This window comes from Notothenia rossii (assembly GCF_949606895.1).
Source record: "Notothenia rossii genome assembly, chromosome: 4".
Lineage (NCBI taxonomy): Eukaryota > Metazoa > Chordata > Actinopteri > Perciformes > Nototheniidae > Notothenia > Notothenia rossii.
This window is the reverse complement of record NC_136902.1, coordinates 83,698,979-83,718,976: the sequence shown is the minus strand read 5'-3', so window position 1 is coordinate 83,718,976 and position 19,998 is coordinate 83,698,979. Positions and strand designations below refer to the sequence as shown.

Genomic DNA, 19,998 nt, shown 5'->3' with positions numbered 1-19,998 from the left:
TGCAAACATTTAACTAGCTGTTGTCATTTTTAACAATTAAAGAAAAACTGCACCATGCTGAGGTCATAAAACACTTATGTGGCTTTGCTGTGTTGCATTGAGTATACTAAAAATAAGAAACAAACTGAAACAATGTTTTTTTTCAATCTAAAACCTTTAATTGCATCTTTTTACTACCCGATACCGAAATGAAAAGTTTGAATTATTCCATTACATGTATGAAAACCTCACAGGATATTATAGTATATGACCACTACAACCCACTATAGCATTTAGAGTCTAGAAACCATATTTAGTTTTCTACTTTTTCAATTCAATGACTTTTGTCTTTTAAAACAACACATTTAACAGATTGTTATCAAAAATGTTCATTTAACCTTTTTAAAACTTGAATATTGATATTGGTATCAGCCTAAAAAATCAGACTGGTTCGATTCCAACATTTAAACCCTGACGTCCAGTACAGCTGTTTTAAACAGGAGTCCATGTAAAGTATGTAAAGGAATAAAATATCTTTGAAAATCCTTCAAATTTTGCCCAAAACTGTCAAAAATACAGCTGTTCAAATCATTGTACCGTTTAATAACAAATACAGCGTACGGTGTTGCTTAGAACAGCAACTTACATATTCACATAGTAAAACATCCCAATAATAAAATAAATGTCATATTACTATAAAACTATTTATAAAAACAGCATATTGACAAAATGTAGCACAACAAAAACAATCATTGGGTAGAAAAAAATTGACAACAACAGGCCTGGAGACTTTATATTGAATGTGATACACTGGAGTGAATAAAATAAGGCGTATGCAGTGTGTGATGTGTAGAAGAATATAATCAGAGACATTTATAAAACGTTCTCTTTGGACTATTTAATGTATATGTTTATACTGTAGGGATTCCCTGAGAGGTTAAATGACTGATCTGGGACCATAGGACTGAATAGAGTTGTGTGAGCTTTCATTAGCCTCTTGTAAATGTCCTTTAAAAGGTAGGGTAGGTAAGAATGGAGAAACCAGCTCGAGTGCGCTAGAATTTGAAACTATGCAGCCAAAAAAAAATCTTCCAGACTTCCTTACAGAGCCCCTCCTCCAACACACACGAACGCGCACATGACCAATGAGGGCACGAGATACGTTTGTGCACAGATGGAAGGCTGACAGGCAGGTAGGCCATCCAGTTATTTTAGCCGGGCCGGCTCAGATGATTGGTCGTGCTTTTTGAAGCGCCACGGCTTCCATAGATTAAATGTTTTTATGTATTTATTGATTTATTGTCAAAGCATTTAATATATTCATTACTATCGGGATGTTAACAGCATTCCATGGAATATAACAAGAAGTGTTTCTGAAGTGAATGACCTACCCCACCTTTAATGCTTGTGATTTGGGTATTGTAGTTTTGACTACTGTATGTAACCTATACATCTATAAAAGGGTTCTCTATGATCTATGTGGCATTTCAGCTTCCAGCTTATCCAGCTACTTATTTGATCAAAGATAGTTTGAGTCGCACCTAATTTAGTATAATTTGTCTCGCAAAGTCAATTTCATTGTTAAAAACACTGATGCAAATATTGTCCACTGTTGACCTCCTCCGCTGTGTGTGTATGTGACTTGGGTGCACTCTTGGTGGTGTTTCCTTCATTCTTCTACGGATGTTCGTCTGAGCTGGAGGAGCTGGGCAGAAGAACACACTCCTGTCGTCGGCCCCTTTTCCGCCTTCTGTTGGCAAACCTTATCCTCGTGCGGATCACATCTGGACAACACACACACACACACACACACACACACACACACACACACACACACACACACACACACACACACACACACACACACACACACACAGACAGACAGACAGACAGACAGACAGACAGACAGACAGACAGACAGACAGACAGACAGACACAGACACACACACAAAATGAATTAAACCTCAATAAAGCCATGGAGGTACTGTATCATTATATTTCTATCAGTCTGTGTCATTAGACAGGGGATTTGCTTGAAAACAGGAAAGTAGAGGAAGATCTGAGGAACATTAATGTTGGAGCTCTATATCGCTTTATATTATTTAAGAGTTAAACATTTATTTTCTTGCTATTATTGTTGATAGTAAATGTATTCTTAGTTATTGTTGCTATCGAAGTGAGTTAAAGTAGTTTCTATGCTTTTATTTTGAAGGCATGTTTGTGCACTTGGTGATTAGAGCACCTGGTGTAATTGTATATATTGGAGACAGGTGGTGGTGGGATTAGAGCACCAGGAGGCACACGTTTTTTTACCAGGATCTTTGAAGCCACACAAAGGAAAGCCATAGGAAAGGCCAAAGGAAAAGAGATATAGGAAACCTGTTCATTGTACTTTGTTATTGGAATAAAATGCACAAATGGCGATTCTTGTCTGGACTTGGATGATCATTGCCCTGCGTAAGATCCGCTAACTAGTGCCTCAGCGGCTGTGTTATTTAAAGGGGACCTATCATGCAAAATGCACTTTTGTACGTCTGTTTTACATGAATATATGTCCCCGGTGTTCCAGGGAACTCACCAAGTGTCGGAAAACACAACCCTCTCTATTTTCCTCCATACCCAAATCTCTTAAAAAGGGGCTGCAACGGATCTGATACAGACTGATCCAGATTTGAACACTTCTATGACGTCACAGAAGTGGCGCTACGGCTATTGGGCCAACTCCACCAATCAGGAGGAGACAGCCACGGACATTGCCGTTCGAAAGCGCTGGAGACGCTGTAGTACATATGGCAGGCCTGTAGATGGTGCTGTTCTCACAGAATCAGCCCATGAAAAGACAGTGTTAAATTGAGCGAAATGAGGACTGGCTAAAATGCATGATCTGTTTGGTATTTCGAAAAATAAAAAGTATAAATATGCCTTATATAGGTATGGTCCTACACTATATTATTCAAATATAGCATGATAGGTCCACTTTAAGTTAATTATCTGTTTCATTTCTATATGATTTTGGCCGCTACAATTAGGGTTGCACATTTTATACATGATTAAACTGGGATTTTTAAGAGGAGGTCTTTGTGTATTTTGGTCATTGTGGTGTTCCTACCTGCCACACTGTCGTAGTCCCGCTGTGGGTCGCGCCAATAGAGGCTGGGCGTGGTCCTCCAGTGGCGGTACAGCCGTGTGTGGAGCACCGACAGGGTCAGGAGGATCAGCAGGAAGCCCAGAGCCGCTGCGGCCCACACCGCCTCGTCCGTCCTCGGGGTCCGGGGCAACCCAAGGTTCACAGCGGCAGCCCCCGACCCCTCGCTGCACTCACAGTGTTCCCCTGCTTTGCAGCTGTCACAGTCGTTGGGCAGATAACTGACTGCCTGTGGGTTCTGATTGTGTTGGGGCTGCAGGGGCGGAGACTCTGATTTTGAAACCGAATCAAAGCCAATCTTTTCACTCTTGTGGTGAGAGTGTGAGCGCTTATGTTCCAACTCTCTTTCTTTAACATCTATTGCTTCGTTATCCTTCATCGTGCCATCTCTTCCCATCTTCTTCTGTTTGAGGCTGTGTTTAAGAGTGTTTTTGTCTCTGTGTTTGGCTGAACCTTCATTTTTGGAGCTAACAGCCTGGGCTTCGGGCCTGGCAGTGTTGTCTTGTCCACTGTTCACACCATTGGCGAGAACAATGAACCCAGCAGAGGGGTTTGGGTTTCTGCGGTTACTGGGCTGCTGTGCTGCTGTCTGTAGAGTCAGACTGCTTTTCTGAGACTCAGGAGCCATGAGTCCTAACGAATCACTTCTAAGTCTAGTCTTAGACATATTTGATCCCACAAAAGGGCTGGGTGTGAGGCCATGGTTTGTATTTTGGATCTCAGACTGAGAAGAAGCTTCAGTGTTTCCTGTTGAAGGTCCAAGAGTGTTGTTGTAGTTGTGGATGTCTCCTGTCCTGCTGATGGAGGTTCTGTTGGTATTGTATTGTGTTGCATTTCCTCTCTTGTTTTCATCTTCAACATCGCCCTGTTTTTCTTTAATGGCTCTCATCTGCCTGCTTTTTCCTTCCTCTTTACTTAGCTTTAAGCCCTCCTTCTTCACGCTGGATTCTAGCTGTGTCTCCATCGCTCCCCTCAGCTGAGAAGAGATGGTCTGCTCACAGCATTGCTTCAGAGACTCCTGGGGATTTATAACAACAGCTTCTTAGAACTACAACCATACTGAAAATACTCTTTTCACATGTTAAATCACAAATAATTAACACCATGGAAATAAAATCAATTAAAAAGTTGCCAGTCAAGTATTCAAACCTTCATCATTTTTGCAGAGTGTTCCCCTGCATGCTGCTGTCGGTGCTGCTCGGCTGACCGGGTTAACAGCAGGTTGTACTTCCTGCTCTGGCTCACACCACCAAACGTATTTCTTGTGGTTGCTGTGGTCTCCAGCCAATCACAGATGTCTGAAGAGGCCGCTGTGGACAGCTCCAAAGTGTGACCCCATGACACCAAGGCTATTGGCTGAACACATTGCAAACTGTCAATATATGTATGTTTGACAACAGGGACAAAAAGGCTAGCTGTATGTACTGCTGCTCCTCAAACAGGGGGGTTGTGGCCTGGTCTTGCTAAGTCAGTGACAATTGTGTTTATTTGTGTAAGAATGAAATTGAGTTACATCTTCAGTTGTGCTTGTCATGTGTTAGTTGAGCAGTGGGGGAACATGCTTTTACTATTTTAACTCCAACACTGAGGAAAAAAATCCATCAAATCAAAGCTTCATTTTGAAAAAGCTTGTAAAAACTTGCTCTTGTTTAATTTGTTTTTTAATCTATGCTGTTCTTTTACACATGTGTTGTATCTTGCAATGTTTGACACATAATGGAAATCTTTGAATTTATTATATTTTCTGTATATTATGTCCTGTTAAAAAACATTTTATGATATGTATCTTTGCAACTTTAAAAATGGTATGGGGTTGTATTCAGTGAATCGCCTTATCACTCTGATTTGGGGTACTATAGTAATAAAGTTTACAATCATGATTATAAGGGTAACAAGACAAGTGTGCAAAATTCAAAATATTTAAACAAGTGAAAAGAAAATATAAAGCCTGAAAAGTAAATAAATATTGACGTTTTACTGTCCCTTACTGCCTTTGCTGGGTAACAGAGCAGAGATAAAGGGTTATTGTCTCACCCTGTGTTTATTGAGCTGTGGATGTGAGGTCATGATGTAGTCTGGCAGACAGGAGCGGGCCAGGACAGACAGAAGTAAACGCTCCCGGAGAGGAGAACAGGGGTGATAGAGCAAAACAGTGGCTCCATGCTGGGAAAATAAACACAAACAAAGTGACTACATTCACACTAAAAGTTATGACACTATTATGACAATAACTAAAAGGAAGTGCTTACAATAATCTCAATATTATATATTCTCCTTTTATATAAATAATGATTTTCATCTGACAAATATTCCTAAGGGAAATTGTTAACACTGTATTTGGCTGTCTATAAAAACTTTATGCCTCCAACCCAGTTTCCTATAGAAAATAAAAAAGGCATTATATGTATAGTAACATCCAAAAATGCACTCCCTTGAAATGGACTAACTACTATTGTTAAATTTAGTCTCCTGTATGTCTTGTCATTTCACAGTGCTTAGCAGATACAGTGATTTAATTGTTGTGAGAGTGGAGACATGTTTGATGTTGAACCTTACGTGCAAGTTATTGAGCCAACGTTGAGGAGGACAGTACAAGTACTCTCCGCTCTCTGCCCTTACTGGTCTGTACGCTCCACTATATCACACACACAGATACGAACACACATTTTAACATCGTCAGTACCCCTTGTATATATGAACATTATAACTTGATTGCAGTATTAAAAAGAACAGAAACAGAGAGTAGATAAGGGCAATAACTACACTGTTGTAAGTTTTTGGTTTTTGAAAATGTTATGATGTGAGCATGTGTCAACTCAACACCTTTCAGAGCATTTGTATTATACAGTATGTCTTTACCTGTTGGGAAAGGTATGGTTGTAGGAAATAGGTTTATCTATGCAGATCTCCATGGCTGGCTGCAGTGAAAAGAAACCAGGTCAAATTCAATGGTATCACTCCATCTCCTGTGTCTATAAACACCTTTTCAAAGACCAACACTGAGTTAGTTTGCCCCCATTTGTTATTGACACTTTAGTTAACTCAAACTGACGCACATAACTAACACATTTCAATAAATCACCAAACACTTTTTGGTTTTTAGTAGCAATACATTACTTTGAATCTGGATGTGTCACTGAGTGTTGTGACACATCCATGTCGTGCTTTGATTTTAGGAAACAGTTATAAATCTAGTGTTGGAGGTTCAAAGGTTAGGGTAAACTCAAATAATATGCTTTTTAAAGTGTTTACTCACCTCAGGATCATACACTCTGTCAATACTGGGAAGTCTCTGTAGACAAGAGAGACACAGGTTAAACCACTAATGCAGGAACTGAGCGTGCAAACTAGGTTTAAGTACAGAGAGGATTAACCAGAACAATACTAATACTGGTACTTTCCCATGATTTTTTAACCCATCATCTCTGAAGAAACCCTACAACAGATGATGATGATATCTGTTGGATCCATTTACCTGCGTAGACTCTGGCCAAATAGTTCCTGGACAATCCCAATACACAGCATCCCCAGGCAGGTCCATTCCCAAAGACAGCTGTCACACAGACACAAAATGTGTTTTTGTTTTTATTCCACTCATATATTATTATAAAACAAAACATGAAGACTTTAAGGCGGCCGTTTTTTTGTAGCCCATGGTGGAAAGGAGCAGGGAGAAGGAAGTATTTTTTTACCTGCCTCTTACTAAAAAGATGCGGTAATTTACAGCTGCTTACCACTTACAGTAACAAACCAAACACACAATCAAAAGTCAACACATAGATTGACAGACAGACAGACAGACAGACAATACCGATAGATAAATAATACAGATAAACATAAAACAAAATAAAAAAAGATGTTCTGTTCTATGATCTAAATAAAATATACAGATCAGATCAACCAACATTATTTGAGAGCATTTGTAGGCCTGAACCCATTGAGTGACACACACCAAACCTTACTTTATTGAAGTGTAAGTTACCTTTCCATTGTCACATCCTGGAGGTCCGGAGACACCGCACCGACCCAAACTCAGCCACAGCGCCGCCAGCAGAGTCGCTGTGAGCGGCAGGGACGTTGTTCGGTTCGGCATGGTCATTTAAGTGTGACCAGAGGAACATTTACAGTAGATAGCAGTCATAGCTCCCCTTCGGTTTTCTAATTACAGAATGACTGACAAAGAACTGAACATTCATAATCACAAAACACACGTTTTCTTTGGCAAAGTCCCATAACAGAAGAGCAGAGAGACGCGCGAATGTCGGTTGAAAAGGTAGCCCCGTCACGTTTTCCTCTTTATGTTATGATAAGTATTTGGCATTATAACGTTAAACTAATGAGATATGCTCGCTTTGTTAAGGCGAGAGAAAGATAGTTAAGAAAGTGGTGTAGTTCCATAACTTATTCGACTGTGTATGATGCATATAGCCTATCAAGTTAATCACCTTATTGAAACACTGGTTTCCGTATACATTTCATAATAATAGTCTTCATCAGCAATGTTAATTTAATTTGTTTCTCTTGTACTACATCGAATGAGCCAGTTGTGTATTTGAAATGCTATATTTTAAATGTGTTTGATGAAGTGTTTGTCCTTTCTTCAGTCTTCTTTATAATTAAAATGATCATATCATTGTCATTATTTTGAAAATAGAGTCCAATTTCCGGAATCGCTCGTACTTTCTACTCTTTCTGGGTAACTTACCTACTCATCTGTTTATCTACGGCAACTGGAAAGGAACACACAATCGAAGTAGGATTTGAGTTAACTCTTTGGTTTGAATGTACATGACATCTGGGAGGTGATACAGCATTATAATATGAATTGAATCAACCTTCATCCCTAATAGATTATTATCACATGGGTCGTCACTTTGTTAGAAAAAGTGTTGGGGACCATTTATCCAGATCAGCAGGGCAGAAGTCAAAATATGTCCTTCCCTTGGGTGTTGATCCTCGAGCACCTGCCTGAAAAACCAATGCATAAACCTAAATACATAAATACTGGAATAAAAAATCCAAGAATAAATACATGTGAAAAAAATCGAAATAAATGTGGCAACAAATACAGGAATACATAAACAGAAGAACAGATAAATGAATATGGAAAAAATATATATATTTTCTTCCACTTCCACTGACCAGTCCCCCTTTTATTTGGAAGCTTTTTGTACACAATGAAGGGAGAAACACAGTGACTCTTCTCGCTTCACTACATATTTGAAAAGCTTACAGCACCGGGAATTTCCGGCGTATTCATGTTCTGTATAAACTGTAGATTCCCCTGAGACCATAGGCGGAGTTTTACATTTGCGCTTGGGGTGGCAAACCTTTTTTACGGACAACTATTGCGTGGGGTGCTACGGATACAGTAGCAATAAAGCCAGCGCTCACCGCACTGAGTATGAGTTTTCCACATATGAACACAACTCGTCCTGTCATGCACGCCTCATGCCCGCCATACACACACACGTATATGGAAGGAGCGGTCTCTCCCCCCAACAACAGTGCATTACATAACTGTACAACTTATCATAACTGTGCACATCTTATACTTATGTGATAACTACTATATCCCTTGGTTACTTGAACACTCTACAATATTATTAACCAGTGAACTACCTTATTAAAATATTGATATACGAAATATTAATATTGGAACAGTTTTTGACGTAGTAATGCTGTAACATATTTCAGCCACTAGGGGGGGCAATGCCCCCTGCCCCCCTGCAAAATCCGCCTATGCCTGAGACTATAGTACAATTTGTGATATTGGGCTAATTAAATAATATTTGATTTACTTTGATTGATGTATTTGGCACAGGAAGTCAACTTAACTTCAGAGCCCTCAATAGCCAGATATAAATGTTTATTAGTGGTCAAAAATGGTGTTACTATTAAAGGTTTTGTTACTCTAAAACTCAGTAACAGTAGTGTAAAGGATTGGATTTCTAACAGGTTTGAGATTTTATATTTTTAAGCTCTTCTCCACTAGCAGTGAGATAACGCACACATTTAACAAGCAGACAAACTTCTTCCGGTTCCTTCGTCAAAAACCAATGCAATTTCTCCATAGGATTTTGGAAAATAGCTCGAAATAAGGTCTGTGGTTGACACAAATTTAAGAGAGGGATCATGTTTTGTTCAGCCGGATAATCTCCACATGTCAACCCTAATTTTATAATTTTTGAATCATAAATCTAGTCGCCAGAAGCAAAATGCTAACGTTATGCTATAGACGAACTACAAGCCAGTACAGCAGCAGGGTCGCACGACTTCCACGTCACGCCAATTTAAGATCGTTTCAACTGACTTGCACTGAAACTGCACTTTGAACACTTTAAATATATTAACATTTTAAAGTGTATACCCCGGTTATCTAGGCCCTTTTTGTTTTGTTTAATGTATACCATGTTTATCTAGGCCCTTTTTGTTTTGTTTTATGTATACATGTCACGCTGTGGGAAACGATATTTCGATATTTCTGGATGTATAATACATGTAGAATTTTTGACACTAAAGCTGACTTTGACTTTCGTGCACTTGCATATTTTAACAAAGCTTTTAATTTTAGCCACACTGAATTTAACTAGAAGTCATGGCTGTGTCAATTATCAGTCTGATATCGTTTTACAAAGATGACAAGAAGAGTGTAGATAGGAGAGAACCACTACAAGTCAGGACACGTAACAGTGCAGCCTAGATGAAGGTGTGCTTACCGGTGTTTTCAGGGCTAGCATAAGGGACAAGGTTTATAGTGTCGGTGAGTACTGATAGCAAGAGTACCGTTAACCTAGAGTTAATTTATTCACATTAATTCCCATCAAGAAATCCATTTTATGTGTCACATGAAATCTTTATTAGGCAAGGCAAGGCAAGTTTATTTATATAGCACTTTTCAACACAAGGCAATTCAAAGTGCTTTACAAAAAATGAAAGACATTAACAAAATGGCATTTAAAATCAGTCATTAAAAAGAAAAGCTAATAAAATAAACATTAAAAGAAAAAATACATGGATAAAAGTTACAGTGCAGTCTAAGATATGCATAGTTCAATTAAAAGCAGCGACAAAAAGAAAAGTCTTCAGCCTGGATTTAAAAGTAGTAAGAGTTGCAGCGGACCTGCAGGTTTCTGGGAGTTTGTTCCAGATATTCGGAGCATAATAACTGTACGCTGCTTCTCCATGTTTAGTTCTGACTCTGGGGACAGAAAGCTGACCAGTCCCTGAAGACCTGAGAGATCTGGATGGTTCATAATTTAGCAGGAGGTTAGAAATGTATTTTGGGCCTAAACCATTCAGTGCTTTATAAACCAGCAGCAGTATTTTGAAATCTATTCTTTGACACGCAGGAAGCCAGTGTAAAGACTTCAGAACAGGACTGATGTGATCCTCTTTCTTAGTGTTAGTGAGGACTCGAGCAGCGGCTTTCTGAATCAGCTGAAGCTTTCTAATAGATTTTTTAGTGAGACCTGTGAAGACACCATTGCAGTAGTCCAGTCTACTGAAGATAAAAGCATGGACACGTTTTTCCAAATCCTGCTGTGACGTTAGTCTTTTAATCCTAGATATGTTCTTAAGGTGATAGTAAGCTGATTTAGTAACTGTTTTAATGTGACTGTTGAAACTCAGGTCAGAGTCCATGACTACACCTAGATTTCTGGCTTTATCTGTTGTTTTGAACATTGCAGACTGAAGCTCAGCGCTAACTTTTATACATTCTGCCTTGGCTCCAAAAACCATTACCTCAATTTTATCTTTTTTTAAATTGGAGAAAGTTCTGACACATCCAGTCATTGATTTGTTCAATGCAATTACTCAGTGTTTGAATTGGAGCATAGTCTCCTGGTGAAATGGTTACGTAAATGTGTGTGTCATCCGCATAGCTATGGTAACTTATTTTGTTGTTCTTCATTATCTGAGCCAGTGGTAGCATGTAGATGTTAAAGAGAAGAGGCCCCAAGATTACAAATATTACACACCAGAAAACACAGAAATATCCATGAAATAAACATACAGTAGGCTATAAACAATTAAAGGGATAATTGGGAAGGCATTACAAATGTAAATATATTTTAAATAATAAAACAATCCCACCACCACAGGTATTTACAGGAGAAGAGGGAATTCTCTCCACAAAATGTGAACGCCCATGTGGAGAATGCAGTCATGCAGCTGCATTAGCCATCTTTGCCATCCACAATTTCAGCTGCACTGGCACCCCCTGTCAGTGGAAGAAGCCAAAGGCAGCTAAACGTATGCATTCAGTGGAGGAGCTATTTCCTCCAACCAATAACTCATTCAACCCGCTGACAAGAGAGCCCACCTCCGAAGATCGTGACTGGCTGAGGGACAGACTCGGGAGCAGGTTCTCAGGAATTTCTTGGCTTCTCTCCCCCGAGCCAGAAGAGGAACACTGCAGCTTGGAAACACTTACTGTTCCTGAAATTATCAAATCTGTTGGGCATCAGGGACCTGAGGCAATTGTGACAAGCATGGCATTGTCTGAAGAGCAACAGAGGGCAATTCAGGTGGCTACCACTGGTCAGCGAACCAACCCAAACTGGCATTTGTTCAGGAAAGGAAGGTTGACTGCCAGCAACTTTGGAGCTGTCCTGAGGTCAAAGCGTGTGACTGCTTCCCTTATTGCCAGGGTGCTAGGGCAACAACAGGCACTTGATGGTGTTTTGTCTGTACAGTGGGGGACTATGAATGAATGTGAGGGCGTCAGGGCATTCACCACTGCAACCCAGATGCAGGTCCATGAGTCAGATTTGTGGCTCTCCCCATCAGGATTGTTGGGGGCATCTCCAGATGGTCTGGTAGGGTCTTCCGCTGTGCTGGAGGTAAAGTGTCCCTACGGAGCCAGGGAACTGACAATTAGTGAAGCATTGCAAATCAAGGGCTTCTGTGTCAGTAAGGAAGGAGAAACATTCAGCCTGCGTGAGGAACATCCTTACTGGCACCAAGTGCAAGGTGAGCTTCACCTCAATGCAAGAAAGAAGAAGAAATAAAAAAAATTGTGAATCGTTTTAAATTTACATTTACTCGCCTTTGCAGTGTTGTGGTTGTGTGTTAGGTTTCCTGTCAGCTCGTCTGTTGGGAAGATATAAAATATTAGTTTCATGGAAGTCACCCCGTCACATATTAGAGCATTAAGACATACAGTACATAGGCTAAAACAAAACATCTAAAGATATAACCTTGCACTTTGATAAGTCTCGTGAACATTTTCACTATTTTGACATTTTTATAGATCCAAATTGAACTAAAGAAATAAATAGTAGATTAATCCATATTGAAAATAGGTGTCAGCTGCTACACTAATTATAATAGTTATATTTCTTAATTAATTAAGATAAGATATTACTGTATCTATTTGGGAAATGTTTGTGTTGCAGCAGCATAACAAGAAAAACAAAATATAAGTTATTATATATACAAAAGTATGTGAGGGATGGAATATTAAACTGAATATAAATGTAAAATGTACATGTGATTTTACGTCCAAGAGAAGCTATGGAGCAGAGAGTTCTCTGCCAGCCAGAGGTGATTTGTTATTAGTTCAATATGTCAAACTGATTTCCCTGACTACAATCTTTAGTTACATGGTGAAACGTTATGCTGCTTGTACTAATAAGACTTATCATATAAGCAACACAGGTTTTAATAGGATGTATTCATTATCTTTACTTATGTTGCGGTCTTTTCAGCAGCGCCATCTCTAAAAAGGCGACAGTCACTACCCATCATTTACATTTCACCCTGACATGGATAAAAATGTAACGTCAGCTTACCTCATGGCACGAATCCAGACTCTCCTTTGGAAAACATTGGCCGGGAAACGATAGAACAAGCACGTTTCATGCGAAGACCTGTGGCTGCAACCCGGAGCAAAGCAGCAAACCATTGCGTAGCTAACTAGTAGAGCTAGCTTTAGCTAACGTTAGCTAACGAAACGAACTGCCGAGTAAAATTGGAAAAGACTGGTAATTAATTATTCTATAATTTGTAAAACTACGGTGTTAAAAATGACAATTTCAAAAATACAGATTCTAATTGTCAGATATAGATATACAGATACTAAAGATAGGCATGTACTTGCTTTCAAGCAGAACACAGGGGAAAACAAATTTAGCGGGAGTGTTCACGTGTTCGGCGTAATGACGTACAACGGCCTCGACCATTTCTGTAGTCCTATTCAGCCACTCGGTAACAACCGTCGTTTTTCAGACACGTAAACTCTTCAAAAATCACCTGTGGGGTCACTGCTGATGTATTTAATGTCGTAGAACAAAACGTGATTTATCTCTTAAATGTGTGTCAACCACAGACCTTATTTCGAGCTATTTTCCAAAACCCTATGGAAAAAATGCATTGCTTTTTGACGAAGGAACCGGAAGTGCTAAAAATGCTATCTTACTTCCGGTTTTTTGGACGCGTCACTGCGGTTCTCTATACACACACACTTCATCTTCCACGAAAACAACCACACCTGAGAGGGCCACTACTACCACTACTCTGCCAACACCCCACCTTCAGCATCTACGCCCGGGGGCGCTATACAGCCGGGGTTGCTCCACTCCACCCGCGTGATGGGCGGGACAGAGTTCGTCTTCAAAGCTAACAGGTTAAACTGTTGACCCTGGTAGAATGGTCTCTTTTACTCCCTTCATTGTACATGTGAGGGTCTATGTATGCTTTCTGTGTTTGACATTGTCACAAATACATCATATATATATATAAAAATAAACAATAAACTAATGACAAGGACAAAGGTTCTGCTGGAAAAAACGGGTTATTTTTCCTGTCCTACAGCTGTGGTAAAGAGTCAAATATACCAACAATTTCTTGTCATTCTAGCTGTGTAACTTGTCATTTTACTCCCCAACAGACAGAGCCAACTGACATCCGGACCCTGGTGCTCAGAGGGCTTCCAATTATCCTTGGCGACAACCCCACAGACTTCTACAAAGCAGGCTTTGTAAGCAACCTCTTACCTTCTCACAGAGTATTTAAAATCACCATTATTTGTTAGTTCCTGTCCCTGGTAAACCCTGTGAGCATAGTTTTATACAATTACAGATTAAGATTGTTCCACTTATCACTTGTACGATTAGTTCTGGCCGATAAATATTGGTGAAATTGTTACAAACAAGACAAAACTAAAGCCGCTTATATAGTCTTAACTGTGTAGGTTAGTTTGTGTTACGTTCCCTTCTGAGCTAGGGGAATCAAAGGGAAGCAACAAAACCAGAATGGGATTGGTAAAACTTATAAGCTGTTTTAATGCACAACAGGTGAACAAAATGGCAGGCAAGCAGCCTGAAACAAACAAAAGAGCCAAAAGGGCACAGGTTGACAAATAACCAACTAAAGGAGGACTCTAAACGCATACGGGAAATAACACTATCACACTAAATAAAGAACGAAACCTCACTTCAAGAGTGGTACAACTAACCGAGGGAGTCTACACAAAACACAGCTAAACTAAAGGCAACAGTCACAAATCCTAATTATACTCTAAACACTAACTAACTTACTCTAAACTCTAGTAACACACAATATCACACGGCGATAGACACACAAGATTAACCACAGCATGAAGAGCAAAATGCGAGCGGCGTCTGTCCACTCAACAGGGCCTCCAGAGTGTCAGTTGTCCCCAGCCTTTGTACTCCTCCCCAGCAGGTGTGCGCCGGCTGTGCACTTCGATTGGATGACGTCTCATCCAATCACCTCTTCGGATGCAGCGAGGGCGGGACCAGGAGATGACAGCCAATGACGTCGGGGCAACCACACAGCTCATTTACATATCACACACTTGCACAGAGCTGCAAACAATCCCAGACAGATTAACGAGCAGACAGAAACAGCAGCCGTAACACTCCCCCCCTTAAAACACAAACCCACAGGCTTTGTGAACTAAACACACTAACGAACTCCTAAGAACACACATTCTAACATCACTAAACAAACCTAACTAATAACACACACACTCTAACATCACAACCTCAACCTAACACACTAACATCACAAACCCAACCTGGACAAGCATCGGCCAACACATTCTCTGAGCCCTTTAATGACGGGTGTCTACTGTTGTAGTCCCGCACAATCAGAGCCCATTGCAGGAGACGCTGGTTGTGCTTGGACACGCTCGGGCAGAATATGACTGGATTGTAACAGGTACACATCACAATTGGCCAAAGGCTGGGTCCAACATCAATCTTAACATGTTGTAGAGCCAACACTAACACTAAGATCCGATACACGAGCTGACGCTCTCGGGTTACCGGGAGTGTCGAGAAGTCTAGAGGCTTGTCTGAGCCGGCGTGTTGCGCCGGTCTCGCGACATCCTCACGAGGAGGAGGGGGAGCCACAATTTCTGGCTTCTCCTCGGACACAGCTTCATCTGAAGGCACAGGCACAATCACAGGATCAGATAATGAAACATCAGGGTCACGTTTACTTGCCTGTGCGCGTGCGAGTGTAGCCAGGCCAATGCCTTTAGGCGGGGATATTTTCTGCCGCTGTTCCTTACGTTTCAGAGCTGCACAGTTAGCAATGACATGTCCAGGTTTATGACAGTAAAAACACTCTTCTCTGCTCACGTTATACACATTTGCTGGCTGAGTAAATGGTGCGGCTGACACACGGCGGGATCACTCCGTAGAGACAGGGGAAAAATCAGTTGTATGCGTCAGCACATACTCATCAGCTAACACAGCGGCAGCAGAGAGAGAGTTTACCCTTTGTTTGTTCACCTACTCAGCAATGTGATCAGGCAAACACTTCTTAAACTCCTCCAACATGATCAAGTCTCTCAGAGAAGAATAATCCGCAGCATTACATGAGGTAATCCACTTATCAACCCACATCCCTTTTACTCTGGCAAACTCCACATGAGTTTGGTTAGGATCCTTCCTAAGGTCTCTAAACTTTTGTCTGTAAGCTTCAAGAACGAGTTCGTATACTCTGAGGATGGCAACCTTCACCAAGGCGTAATCTAGACTGTCCTCCAACGTAAGAGCCGCAACTGCTCCCTGAGCTTTTCCAAATAATTTGCACGTTACCATCAGCGCCCAAACTTCAGCCGGCCACTGCAGCGCTGTAGTAATGCGCTCGAATGCGTTAAAATAGGCATCCACCTCAGTCTCACGGAATGTTGTCACGAACGAAATATTGTTACTCACGTCAAAGGCAGGTGGAGGAGGTGGAGATGGCAAGTTTCTTCCGGCAGAGTCAAAAGCACCGGATGCGCGCAGTTGGGAGTCTAGCTCCAGCTGACGTATCCGGATCTGGACTTCCTTATCTGCCTCGATTTTCTTTACCTCCAACTTAAACTGATATTGCCTGTCTTGCTCCTTGTCTTTTGCCTCTAACTGAAGCCGTGCGAGACGGACTTTGAGCCTACTCCCTTCCCGGGAATCTAGACTACCAGGAGACGGTGGACTATAGCGAGGCGGCGCTTTACACTGCTCGCTCCCCTCGCTGTCACTACCCTCTCCTTTAGCACGGACATTTGGCACAGTGAGCTCAGCTTGTGCAGGCAGCACCATAAAACCCCTTTCCACCAACTCATCCACCACCAGAGCCTTTAACTCTTTTTTTAACAATTGTTTTGCCACTGGGAGACCGAAATGTTGCGCTATCTCATATAAGTCGTTTCTACGACACTGAACTAACTGCTCATGAGAAGGACAGACCAAAAACGACTCCAAATCAAAAGTTGCCATACTCAGCTAAAACTGCACACAAACCTTACCAAATTGTTTTTAGCTATACAAACCACTTATAACCCCAGGAAAGTAGTTATTTATCCCGGACGAGCCCCCATGTGTTACGTTCCCTTCTTAGCTAGTGGAATCAAAGGGAAGCAACACAACCAGAATGGGATTGGTAAAAGTTATAAGCTGTTTTAATGCACAACAGGTGAACAAAATGGCAGGAAAGCAGCCTGAAACAAAGAGCCAAAAGGGCAGAGGTTGACAAATAAACAACTAAAGGAGGACTCTAAAAAAGGAGTCTAAACGCATACGGGAAATAGCACTATCACACTAAATAAAGATAGAAACCTCACTTCAAGAGTGGTACAACTAACCGAGGGAGTCTACACAAAACACAGCTAAACTAAAGGCAACAGTCACAAATCCTAATTATACTCTAAACACTAACTAACTTACTCTAAACTCTACTAACACACAATATCACACAGCGATAGACACACAAGATTAACCACAGCATGAAGAGCAAATTGCGAGAGGCGTCTGTCCACTCAACAGGGCCTCCAGAGTGTCAGTTGTCCCCAGCCTTTGTACTCCTCCCCAGCAGGTGTGCGCCGGCTGTACACTTCGATTGGATGACGTCTCATCCAATCACCTCTTCGGATGCAGCGAGGGCGGGACCAGGAGATGACAGCCAATGACGTCGGGGCAACCACACAGCTCATTTACATATCACACACATGCACAGAGCTGCAAACAATCCCAGACAGATTAACGAGCAGACAGAAACAGCAGCCGTAACAGTTTGCCACTTGTTTTAAATGTGGCAGATCTCATAAAGTGTGCTTATGACTGAGACAAAGCAGCCCCTCCTCTAGCAGCTGTACCTGCAGTGATTCTAGAGCAGCAACAGTATAACGGTTACACCAGCATCAGTCATCATTATATACCTTAATATCTCACTGGAAAAAAATCTAAAATGTCAATAAAGAATCTGAATATTCCTGACAGCATTATACTGAGGCAAGTTTTGAAAGAATGAAGAACACAGAAATCTCAGTCAGCAAGTGAATTAACAAGAATACGCAACGTTTTAAGATACGTGGCAAACTGAGCTAAACAGTTCATACAGACAGCTTTTTTTTCTTAGCTGGTATACCAAATGTGGGTTACGTTTAATATTGGGTTTATATACCATCCCTAAATTAAATCATTTTGTTATTAATTGTTTATTGCTATTGTGCTATTTTTTTTATCACGCATGTTCATATTGCGATGACAACGAAAATATGATTTTCTCGGTCAGCACTAATAGCAACAGCTCTTTCCAACCTCTTTGAGTGATCTGTTTGTGCTCTATTCCAGCAGAACCAACTCACACCTTCCCTCATCTGTCTGACTCTCTTATGACTATATTGCATTATTCATGGTTATTTAATGAAACATGTCCTTATTGTGCTCTTATGTTGCTGTCGTTTCAGGACACTGATGATGAGGAATCGTTCCGTGACATTGACATTGGGATGCTCCTGGTTGAGCATGAAGGTGCTGGTCCCTCATCTTCCCTGCATCGCAGTCCAGCCTCGCTGAAGATCGTCCTTGAGGGACAAGTTGTGATCGACAACATCCAAGACCTGCCAAAAGCGATGTTCATTCTGTTTGGTCTTACATACTACCAACTACCCCAAGACTATGATGCTCACATTCCAGTTCATCCAAAATGTTCTTCTCACGTTGGGCCAAGAAGAACTAAAGCCAAGGTTGCAAACATTGAAGAACCAGCTTACAATGTAAAGAAATGCACTGACACTTGTTACTGCTGTTCAGCTGCTACCAGTGACATCATAATGTTCAGCACTGTTCGCTGACCTTTCGCTGTCAGGTGTTTGATTTTTCACACACACATTGTTAAATGTTGTGGGTTCTAATTCCTGTCTTCTGGTTGACAAGGTTATTTTTGTCAATAAAAACATTGGAATATTTAAATGTATTGTTTCATGTTTTCCCTTCCATACAATTCTGGTAAAACAATGTATAAATACAATCCCCAAATCAAAATGGTACAATTAATTGTATTCAAATACATTACATTACATTACATTGCATTTAGCTGACGCTTTTATCCAAAGCGACTTACAATAAGTGCATTCGACCAGGAAGATACAACCTTTAAGAAAACAGAATCATATAAGTACATCAGGTTTCATAGAGCCAAACATTTCAAGTGCTACTCAACTGGCATTTAGAAAGCCAGCCCTTTATTAGTATATAAGTGCTTTGTTAGTAATTTTATCGCTCGAAGTGGAGTCTAAAGAGATGAGTTTTCAGTTTGCGTCGGAAGATGTGTAAGCTTTCTGCTGTCCTGATTTCAATGGGGAGCTCATTCCACCATTTTGGAGCCAGGATAGCAAACCCACGTGTTTTTGCTGACGGGAACTTGGGTCCCCCTCGCAGTGCGGGTGCAGCGAGCTGTTTGGCTGATGCAGAGCGGAGTGCACGTGCTGGGGTGTACGGTTTAACCATGTCCTGGATGTAGGAAGGGCCAGATCCATTCGCAGCATGGTACGCAAGTACCAGTGTCTTGAAGTGGATTCTAGCAGTTACTGGAAGCCAGTGAAGGGAGCGGAGGAGCGGTGTGGTGTGGGAGAATTTGGGAAGGTTGAAGACCAGACGAGCCGCTGCATTCTGGATGAGCTGCAGAGGTCGGATGGCACATGCAGGTAGACCAGCCAGGAGGGAGTTGCAGTAGTCTAGGCGTGAGATGACGAGAGCCTGGACCAGAATCTGCGCTGATGTCTGGGTCAGCTGGGGACGTATCCTCCTGATGTTGTAAAGCGTGTATCTGCAGCAGCGGGTTGTAGCAGCGATGTTTACAATACATACAAAATACATTTGTTATATTAACACATGATATTAAGCATTGATAAATAATGTTATTTATTACATTTAACTTAAACAAGTTATTTCATACAACTAAGACATCATTTATGTGAACTAATGATTTTGAGATAAGACTACAAATGTAAACTAAGATAAGTCTACTTAAAGTTCTACGTGTATACAACTTAACTTGTTAAGTTTCTTGCTTGTGTAAAAACTTAACCTGTTAAGTTTCTTGCTTGTGTAAAAACTTAAGTGGTTTAAGGC

The 19,998-nt window shown here is 40.9% G+C and overlaps 1 protein-coding gene and 1 long non-coding RNA gene across 2 annotated transcripts; one reads left to right on the top strand and one right to left on the bottom strand.

Moving 5' to 3' along the window:
- Window positions 1-565: 565 nt before the first annotated feature.
- On the bottom strand, window positions 566-7,569 carry tp53i13 (tumor protein p53 inducible protein 13). The gene is made up of 9 exons (XM_079675741.1): window positions 7,107-7,569; window positions 6,600-6,677; window positions 6,381-6,416; window positions 5,984-6,042; window positions 5,681-5,759; window positions 5,159-5,287; window positions 4,274-4,480; window positions 3,089-4,142; window positions 566-1,763 (listed from the first exon to the last, which is right to left on the bottom strand). Exons 1-9 carry the CDS (start codon window positions 7,221-7,223, stop codon window positions 1,657-1,659), a joined length of 1,866 nt encoding a protein of 621 aa, XP_079531867.1. The 5' UTR covers window positions 7,224-7,569; the 3' UTR covers window positions 566-1,656.
- A 5,989-nt stretch (window positions 7,570-13,558) lies between these two features.
- LOC307035892 lies at window positions 13,559-18,862 on the top strand. The gene is made up of 3 exons (XR_013807232.1): window positions 13,559-13,754; window positions 14,019-14,108; window positions 18,333-18,862. It is a non-coding gene; the product is annotated as an uncharacterized lncRNA (long non-coding RNA).
- Window positions 18,863-19,998: the final 1,136 nt, after the last annotated feature.

What these genes read in the sequence shown, in the direction of transcription:
- tp53i13 (XM_079675741.1), bottom strand. Translation starts at nt 7,223, where the DNA reads ATGACCATGCCGAACCGAACAACGTCCCTGCCGCTCACAGCGACTCTG. An exon ending in TTTGGCCAGAGTCTACGCAG is followed by an intron (nt 6,417 to 6,599) that starts GTAAATGGATCC and finishes TCTTGTCTACAG; the next exon opens with AGACTTCCCAGTATTGACAG. An exon ending in CACAGCTCAATAAACACAGG is followed by an intron (nt 4,481 to 5,158) that starts GTGAGACAATAA and finishes CAATGTGTTCAG; the next exon opens with CCAATAGCCTTGGTGTCATG.